This window comes from Carya illinoinensis, chromosome 11, assembly GCF_018687715.1.
Source record: "Carya illinoinensis cultivar Pawnee chromosome 11, C.illinoinensisPawnee_v1, whole genome shotgun sequence".
NCBI classification, from domain to species: Eukaryota; Viridiplantae; Streptophyta; class Magnoliopsida; order Fagales; family Juglandaceae; genus Carya; species Carya illinoinensis.
The window spans coordinates 43,097,168-43,107,261 of record NC_056762.1 but is presented as its reverse complement, the minus strand read 5'-3'; the positions used below and the strand labels follow the sequence as shown (position 1 = coordinate 43,107,261).

The window sequence follows — 10,094 nt, the reverse complement described above, 5'->3', positions numbered from 1 at the left end:
TTTTTCATTTCTCTGGTGGGTTAACTGGCTGGCTGTATCATCTCAACATAAAACTTTATGAATAAATCTATTCATCATCTCATGATGTAGCATTAAATAATAAGTTCATAAGTGAAATATAATAAATAATCTCTAATCATCTAATGCTATATTATAGGATAAAAAAAAAAAAAAAAGATAATGAATAGCATTACTCGAGATTTATACACCGAGGCCAAGAGAAGCTGTGAACCACCAAGCCAGTGTGATTCAATCAAGACTTACTAAGAAAAACCATTGCAAATCCAACTTCAATCAATAACTCTATTGCATAATGTGCAATCGAAATGTGTTGTTCATTCACTCAAAATTCCATTCAACTTATGCTAAAAAAATGAGATATATACCGAAATACCCAAAGAAAAGTCTGCATATTTAGTACAGTATTCCATTACCAATAGGCTGTTAACTGGAGACTACTTCTGCTGCTGCAGATTAACTCCCCAGGCTGATGCCAACTGCAACAAGAGTTGGTCAGGCGTTGCACCTTCCCAGTCCTCAGGTGGATCCATTGTTGAAGAAGCTTCATTTAAATTCATCACAAGCTCCTTCTTCACATCCATGGGAATACTCAAAACATGGGGTCCATTTTCCAGTACCATTTCCACCAACTGAACACAATGCATAATGAATCAGGCATTTCTCGCCACATGGAAAGAATTAAAATATATAGTAAGGAAACCCTTTGCTTAGAAAGAAACAGTTAGCATGAGTATCGAGTAATAAGAAGTTTCACTAGCTAACTCCGTGAGGTAGAAAACCATACTTTCTTCCCAATCCTCTGGAGTAGAGGTAAAGCTATGGATAAACAGAAAACTAAGCAGGTAATATGTTTGGGAAGTAAGGCTATAAAATATTCATGGGCACAAGCTTGAGTAATTATTAACAGTCTGATCGAGCCATATTTGTGACTCTAACAATATTGCAAAAATGCACTATGTTGAATTACAACGTGAAGCATTTTGGGGATTCTACTTTGACAGTTATTGCAAAACCACAAGTTATTGATTAAGTAAAAGATTCAGATTCTAATGGCCTAAAATTCAACATAATAAACATTGTTAAAAGGTGAAGAATAGAGCTGGGGTTAGAATAAATAAATTTGTGTTTCTTCCACCTACTTAAGGTTCTATCTTCTTCCATCAGCTATATAAATGGTAAGAAACCACGAAGTATTAAGGTTCCCTAAAGCTAAAAATAAGGTTAAATAAAAAAAAAAACACTAAAAATGTTAATATTTTGATAAGTTCAATAATATTGGGTACTGTCAAATTTCGTCTCAAGGAATTCACTAATTACAACCCTATAATTTGCATTCAAACTACAACTTATAGCTAGATAGGCATGGGGGAAATTTTACTTGGTCAGAATTTTCCCCCAGAACCTAAAGTACCACATTAGATGATACGTTGCCAAAATAAAAAATTGATGAAACCTAGCAAGTCAAGGAATAAGAATAGAAAACACAAATTTCCCACATTGAGCAGCTTCAATACGTAAAGATCTAAGAAAAACATACCTGATGAATCCAAGATAAACATAAGTCAAAAAGGTTCTGCTCCGGTAAAAATTGTGCAACAGCAAGCAAGATCTCACTTGCTACTTCGTTCGAGAGTTGGTCAAGCACAGGACCTGATCTGTCCATTAGCTTTACAAGCAAGTAAGAATCCCCTGTAGACAAAACATCAGCATAGGCAGAATCCACATCACCCACTTGAAGAGCATCCATTGCGTTACTCCAAGAAGTCCACACTGGATCCCGGTCATGGCCAACACTATCATCCCCCAAAGCTTCTGCAGTCATTTCAGGGATAGCTACTCTTGCCGTCTGAGAAGTTCCACTGTCCTCCCCAGCTACCCGAATCGCTTCCAGTGTAGCTTCATCCTTCGAGGCCTGCCAAACACTTCTTGCAGAAGGCCCCTCACCAAGCCTAACAGGTCCAGTTCCTTTGTCCCAAGCTCTCCTGGTACCACCCTGATCACTCTCATGTTCCGATTTTGGTGACCTACCATCCATACTACTGCCACCAAGAGCTCTCCTTGAGCCAATCTGCCCATTTCTGGAAGCACTGGATGCAGGAAAATCCCAGGCCTCAGACATGTCAGATCTCCAAGGAGGGCCCCTTCCTCTCATGCTCAAAGTCATTCCATCAGACTGGGGAATTCTTTCTCCAAATGGAATTCGCCCATCACCACCCCTTCCAAATTTGGCACTAGAATACTCGGGGAAACCACTATACTTTCCCAGAGGCCTATTAGAAGATCCCTCAAATCCCATTGCAAAATTACCACCTCTTCTACCAGAGAATATTGACAAGTCCTGTGCCATGTCTTCAACAACTCGCTCAAGACCCCTTACTCTATTCTCTAAAGTTACCATGCTATCATGAGAGCCACCCATGAAACCCTACAAGGTGAAGTTACAAATCATTTAGAGCACTAGCAATGGTTTATTCATCTTCATTTTTGAAGTCAAATTTGAATAAACTTGCCACAATTTCATCTACATTGGTTTATTTATCTTCATAATTTTAAATAACTATGAGCAATCGTTATTCATGTTTGAAGATGTCCTTTTCCTTCTTCAAATATTATTTTATTGTTTTTTCTCTCGTCTCCCAACTCTCTCTTTTCTCTCTTTTTCTCTCTTTTCTTTTTTCTCTTCTCTCTCTTTATTATTTTATTATTATTTGATCAAAAAATACATAATCCAATGTAGGAATTTTTCTTCATATTCAAAATCAATCTTCAAAACATGTAATTTTACATATGAAGATAAAAAAACCATTGCCAATGCTCTTAGAAAATTATGTATGGTAACTATTTTATTGATGCTTAAATTGGTTATACCTGAAGCATGTTCATCAGATGAGCTTGTTGTCTCTCCAGCTGCAATAGCTGCCTCTGGATTGCCAACCAACTTCCTTTGTTATTGATGAAGGATCCTTCAGATTGAGCATCAGTTTTGGAGAAACCCACACGATTGCCAGATGACTCCCTCTGATTAGTATCAATCCTGTCATCGCCATCAAATGCTCTCATTCTAGGCTCTTTTCCATTTACCCTCTCTTCAGGCCACTTATCACGTGCAATTTCATCATGACCTCGTTGTTTAGAATAGGCAGAAGCACTGACTCTCTCTATATTACGGAATTTGCTGTTGGAAGATCCATGAAAATCATCAGATTGGGTATTTTCAATGCGATTTGATCTTCCCCTTAATTCGGTATCATTTGGATCTGGTTCTTCCTCGTTGTTTGCATTCGAAGAACTGACATATCTACGAGGAACAACTACTTCTACAGGCAATTCACCAGAACCCCTTGTTTCAAGTTTCTGGAAGAATTCTGGGTTTAGGTCCTTGTCAGTAAGGGCAGGTGCTTTCTTCTTCAATATTACAACTGCTTTTTCTGAAATGCTACCACCTCTGGCTTTAGAAACAGAATCTGAAGAAGGGGAAGAACCATTAGATAAATTCTTAGCTGCTTGCTCTGATCCCCTTTCACTGGGATTTAGATTTTGCAGACCATTTTTGTCAGACAATTTACCTAGTTCAGGAGTTTCACCATCTGAAATATCATGCACAATGAAAACCAACTAGTGAGAGAAACAATGCATAATTTAATTATCATTTAGAAGAACAAAACAGTAGGGGCATGCCTACCACGAGAGGGTGTCTTGCCATCTGGAGATCCATCTCCTCCTTTGCCAGAAATTTTTTTCCATAATTGCAATGCCTCTGTCATGCTATCTCTAACAGGTTTTATCTGTAAACCAATTAATCTTACATTTACCAACCAATTATGAAAATTTTTAGATTCAAACCTCGTATGGTTTTTCACTTCTACACTTCTACAATTTCAGCAGTTCCTTCATCCAGGAAAATACTGCTTTCAAATCTTTAGGAAGATTTTCATCTCCCTATAAACTAGGGATAAAGGAGAGGAATGAAAAATATGAGGATAGTAACATGTGTTGAGTGTCCAGACAAGCACAGATCATTGCAGTTCACTATATTGGTAAATGAGTGTGTGTGTGTGTGTGTGTGTGTGTGTGTTGTAAATTATTCCATAAGCTTAAATAACATCTTCATCCTCTCTCTCCTGTCCCTAATTTTCCAATTAAGTATAAATTGACAAAAAAGTCTCAATGAGAAACATTAAGCATTGATAAGTAAATTGTATATGAGCTATTTAATTATAGAAGCCCACTGAAGAAAGATTGGGTAGCAATGCCAAAGGCAAAAATATGTTGATCAATTGAAATGTAAAAAACAAAAAGATTATTAGACCTTTTGACCTCCAAAAAAAGAGCTACAGATAGGACAACTGCAGGCTACCGGAAAAGACTAAAAGAGGAAGTCCAAATATTGATCAGAAAGCTACCTTGTCAAAACGGCAAGACTCAAGTGCCGTCAAGGTAGAAGCAGCTTTATTCGAAACCAAATTACTTGAATGCAATGCCAATGCACTCAACGCTTCAGCCGCTGCCTTACGTGTTGCCCAATCTGTATTACCAAGGCATTCATGAATACTTTGGAGCAAATTCTCCAAGCTTTGAGGTGCAATTGCTCCCACCTGTACAAACTCACACCACCTGAGAATTCCTAAGCTTGCTCCTTTTTAACACACAAAATCTGGTTCATACTTTCTTCAGCACCGTATGTACTTAATTGCATAGGCATTAAACAGGCAAGATTTTTACAAATTGATGTTGGGGACAACAGCTTGTGGAAGGAAAACTCACATATAGGCATAACTAACACAAGAAAAATGGAAACATGGGAAAAAGAGAGTAAATGAGGAACGTACCACCCACAGCTTAGTTGGTGGGGGCTAAAAAAAATAATAATAATAAATAGAACAAATTTTTAATTTTCCCCTTGGCCTCGTTTATATTTAGTAACATAGGCCCCATTCAGTCCAATATTTCTCTTTCAGCTCAGTAGAAAATGAACTTAGGTACATTGGGCTCCAAACAATAGAAAGTCTAAGGGACGGAATCGAATTATTTTCTTTGCCCATATATCGTATTCTTTCAACAATCAGGTATAGAATCCTCTCCCGGTTGTACATTGCAAATCATCTGCCGCATTGTTACTTTGTCAACAAATTATTATCCAAATTATGTTCCACTAGTTGTAAACTACGGTGGTTTCAATTCCCACATTTTTCCTAACGAATGAAACATACACTCAACCCATTTCAACCACATTCACCCACGAAATCATCACAAATTTCAACCAGAATCACAAAACGCACCAGATTTCAATTAAAATTATCCCAAGTCTCTCTATTCGCCTACGGATTCCCGTAACGTACATAGTACGTAAATAAAGAATCTAACAAAGAGAAAATGCGGCATGCAAGCAAGGCAAAACCTGAGACAGGCTGACGACGACGGACAAGAGCGAGGCCTTGGACAAGAAATTGGGATTGTTAAGCAAGCGGCAGACCCTGGGGCAAAGCTTCTGGAACGCGGAGATGGGGGGTGGCTCGGAAGCGCACTCCACCATCTTGGCCACGCACATGGCTGCACCGGATTGGACCCCTTTGTTCTGCTCCCCCATGGCCTCGAACAAGGGCCTGACGAAGAGGCCCACCACACTGTCGTTGCCGTTAACACCAGCGTTCTTGAGGTAGAGAGCCGAGAGGGAGCCAATGGCGTCGCGACAGGCGTCCCGGACGGCGGAGTCGTTGTCCTTGAGGCGCTTTACGACGTGGGCGATGATCTTGGTGAGGTGGGCGGAGGCAGCGTCGGGGTGGGAGGAGCAGGTGAGGGCGAGGAGGCGGAGGGAGTCCTTGCGGGCGGAGGGCTTGGGGTCGGAGGAAACGGCGTCGTAGAGGGAGTTAAGGAGCATGGGGAGAGCGTCGGGTGAGAGGGAATGTATGGTGGACTGGAGGTCATCCATGGCAATTTGATGGGTGTCCCGGTCGGAGAGCTTGGAAAGAGAGGTAAGTATCTTCTGCTTAAGCTCCACCATGGCCAGGTGGGAAGAGAGGGAGGAAGATCTCGAGGGCTGGGACAGATTGGGGGATTTGAGGGGCTTTGAAGAAGACTTGGGATCTTGGGAACTCATGTTAAGAGTGGTGCCTGCAGAGAGTTGTAAAGGTAAAGGAAATGGAGTTTGGTCCGCAATTATTTTCAGTTTGGAGTGAAATGAGAGCTATTCATACATATGATTACATTGATGGGCGAGTGTGGGTTGGGTTGGAAGAAAAGGTTGAGAAAGATGCGAGAGTTTGGGTGAATTGGTATAAAATACAGCAAAAGAGGTGGGGAGGGTGTTTTTCCGAGGATTTGAAAAATGGGAAGAGAGAGAGAGAGAGAGAGAGAGATCTGGGATTTCAGAGTGAAAACGGAGGAGGAGAGGTGTGGGGACAAGGTGGAGGGCAGGAATCACAGTGATCTTGACTCTTGAATCCTTTGCAGAGAAAAGAACATTCTCAATACGAGGGAGGAAGGGAGATAGATAATGAAGACAGAGAGAGGACATTTATTTTCATTGACGATTGGATAATCTGGAGTTCGATTCAAAAAGGAGCATCTGATTGGTATTTGTGTTCGTTTATTATTTGACAAATTCTAAATTATTAATATTTTTTTATATATTTTATAGATGTGGTCTCCATGTCTCCTTCCTCATAATGCACCGACATTTTTATTAATTTATATATTAGATTAAAATTATTTTCAATTTGCTTATCTTTCTCACAAATAAATCTTTAAAGTTAAAATCGTGATAGTCTAATTGATACGAGTCGGTATTTCATAATTTTAAAATTAAGAATTTTAATAAGATTAAGAACTCGTATTTTCTTAATATTTAGCGTAAATAAATAATATATCTTCTGCATTTATTTGCAAGTAAATAATTTTATTAAATCAATTTAATTTGCTTATCATTATAATATTTCATTACATTAGAGTGAAAACGATTTGTATTTTTTTTAATTATTACTATTATTATTATTGTGAGCGGAGATAATACTAATATTATAATGTGTATATATATATAAATGTTACATTTAAAGCAAACAGTAGTGGTGCATGCATTCTTTTCCCATGACATGGACATGGAGACCAACGTAGTCACGCTTTCTCACGAGTTCTTTCCTCTCGTCTCTGGCGCCACACACAATACACTGATCGAATTCAGTATTTTTAGAAAATCCTATGGGCTTTCTAAGGACCAATAACAATTCGGCCCAATATCAAGTTCAAATGTGCAGGCCTTGGGTGATAAGCCCACTTTCAAAGGGCGTCTTCTGAGAAAATGAGTGCAAAATCATGATCAATTAAAATTAATTTGTTGAATAAAAAAAATATTTTAGTCATTTTATAAAATAAATTCATAAATTAATATAATTTAATATAATACATCATATTATAAAATAAATTTAACATATCATATAAATTAAATCAATTTGTAAATTTACTTTTATAAAATTTTAACAGTAACGCTTCTCTTCGCATGTCTTTGTAATTATTAAAGAAATTAATTTTAATTCATCATTCAAAATTTTTCATTTTACTAAGGAAATACAGACTTTTTTAACTTAATACATGTGATTTTCACTTTTGTTGAGAGATATCAAATATTTCTAAAAATAAAATAAAAATAAAAAGTCATGACAACACTTTTTAATAACTTTTAACGATGTGTTTTGTTGAACTGAAGCGAAACTGCCTCGATATTACATGGCAAAATATGATTGATTAAAAATTGAAAAAGGCCGAAAATACAATAGTTAAGTGTCAGATGATGAGGCCCACTGGGCTGACCGGTTTGCGACACTCCAAATAAGACAACAAAGTTTGTATAAAGTTGGATTAAAATTGGATTTAGGAATCTTCTTGAAGGCGATAATTTGCAACAAAATTTTAAGATCCAAGAATTGGGGGTTTGTCTCTTTGCCGAGTCAGGCAGTTTCAATTTGTCATCTTCAAGCGCGCCTGGAGCTCAAACTTTATGACCCTTTGCTTGGTGGGTAGGCTTCAAATCTCATGCCTTTTGATCTGGAAAGTGTTTCATGGTTTGCTCTTACCATTTCTGGTTGTGGGTACTGATAATTCGAGGTGGTTTCAAACTATTCGAGGCAGTTTTGTGAGATGTAATGCTAAAAACACCGAAATTTATCTTGTTTGATCTAGACTTAAATCGCCGTTATTGGGTTATTACATTTACCATAGGAAGTAGAATTATATGGTATCTTGAGTTTTCTTGCTTTGATATCAATGGCTGCGGGCTGTGCTGTGTTCACTGCCATTTAATTATTACGGTTAAAGTAGGTAGAGGTTTTCCTTCTCTCCCATTGACCAGCATTTTGATTGGATTTGCTCAACATTCTGCTTGTAGTTGATTTATCTATAGATATAGTGTACACATGAACTCTTAATCTCTAAACCACTTCCTCAATCAGGTTTGATTAGCAGAATTTGGTATGAACTCTTTTTTTTATTTTTTTTTTGGGTGTGTATGTGTGTTGCCTTAAAGTTTGCAGCTTTCTAGTTGAATTGAGATCTGCTTATGCTTCAATCTATTGCTACCCTGACTGTAAATTATATTCGGAAACTGCTAAAAAATGTATTGGTAACTACTTTGATACAAAGAAATTCAAATTTATTTCATACCATTGACATCTATATATGTTGTGGTGATCTTATTGGCAGGCTATATTTCTTGGCAAGTGTTGCAGATATAGAACTTCCCTGCTAAAAGATATCTGCTTAGACCTTTGTTTGAGACTATAGTAAACATGGTTCACACGTTAGAAACTATTAAGGGTGGTGGAGGATCCATCAAGGTTGGTACCATGGGATCTATTAGTTCCCTGATGGCGAGGGAACTGGATTCCATTAAATCTGCACCTCAGATGCCCTTATCTTCCCGGACCAAACGTCAGTTAGTACCTGTTTCAGTTCCCTATGGTGCTACAACTCCTAAAAGACTACAGCCAAAAAAATCATCTGACGAGCCAAGCAGCAACTACATTGATCATAGAAGCATTGATATTACCAGGAAAACAAACGGCTACACTAGAAATACCCATCGAATACCAATGCTCATCTCTGATAGTATTACTCTTGATAGAACTCCTAGTAGGGGAAAAACTGACAAGAAAGCATCTAAGATAGTTGAAATTGTGGATATAAAATGTGGGAACCGGGATAGAGCATGGGCTAGCCCCATAACAAATCGTCTCAAGAAGCTGGGATTCTCAAAGCTATCTGAGAGTGTTATCTAAGCTAGCAACTTCTTCAGATCTCATTTAAGGTTCTTGTAACTGAAACCAGAACTTCCAACTGGTTGATTGTTGTCCGAAATTTCCACTGTAGAACATATACTTGGTATGAGCATGCTGCGTTCCTTTTTCTTCTTTTGCGTTGCTATGTCAGATCCAAAAGTGGGTCTGGAATGACTACTAGAAGAGGCCATGGTCTGGATCTCCGATGGTGCCTCGAGCACCTATTTCTACAGGATTCTGTGCCTTCATTTCTTCAGGGACCTTCATGGCCTTGGTGCTGGATTGACACACGTTTTGTTTGGTTTGTGTGAAGGAGGCTTGTGGATGAAGAGAGGTGGGTTTGGGTCTCATCTTGGTGGGGAAGTTTTGAGTCTAAGTCATTTGGTTTTGCATTTTTACCTGGTGATTCACATGAACTCTTTAACTTATGTTCTTCATCTTAAATAAAAGATCAGCAGATTTTCCCTGATTGGAGAATAGGAGGGTGACGTGGTCATCATATTCATGTGCTTGCAGTAAAAGCGTTTAATTTGCTAACCACTATACCTTTTTCTAACCACTTGGTCTCCATTTAAATGTTTACTGTATACTTGGGTTGTGAACATGGATTATGATCAGGATTCAACTGGGGCAGATAGTGCTGCTTCATGTTAAGTTGTTAACTACCAAGTATATTATGGCTTTCAAAATTAACACGAGGTCTCCCCACCCTATCACTATCATATGATGAGGTGAGGCTCAGAAGAAGGTATAAGTGCTTTCATGTCCATTTTCAGTAAGCTGTTATTTTCTTTCCATGTCTTCAAG

General features: G+C 38.2%; 1 protein-coding gene and 1 long non-coding RNA gene across 3 annotated transcripts; one reads left to right on the top strand and one right to left on the bottom strand.

The window, feature by feature from the left end:
* Window positions 1-276: 276 nt before the first annotated feature.
* LOC122281354 (microtubule-associated protein TORTIFOLIA1-like) lies at window positions 277-6,583 on the bottom strand. 2 transcript variants are annotated; one of them, XM_043092765.1, is made up of 7 exons: window positions 5,420-6,583; window positions 4,425-4,616; window positions 3,704-3,806; window positions 3,588-3,608; window positions 2,890-3,485; window positions 1,559-2,446; window positions 277-650 (listed from the first exon to the last, which is right to left on the bottom strand). In XM_043092765.1, exons 1-7 carry the CDS (start codon window positions 6,116-6,118, stop codon window positions 456-458), a joined length of 2,694 nt encoding a protein of 897 aa, XP_042948699.1. In that variant the 5' UTR covers window positions 6,119-6,583; the 3' UTR covers window positions 277-455. The 2 variants fall into 2 exon arrangements, with proteins under 2 accessions (XP_042948699.1, XP_042948698.1); XM_043092764.1 differs by having other exon boundaries at window positions 2,890-3,608.
* Window positions 6,584-7,810: 1,227 nt separating this feature from the next.
* Window positions 7,811-9,756, top strand: LOC122280346. The gene is made up of 2 exons (XR_006229886.1): window positions 7,811-8,030; window positions 8,713-9,756. It is a non-coding gene; the product is annotated as an uncharacterized LOC122280346 (long non-coding RNA).
* Window positions 9,757-10,094: the final 338 nt, after the last annotated feature.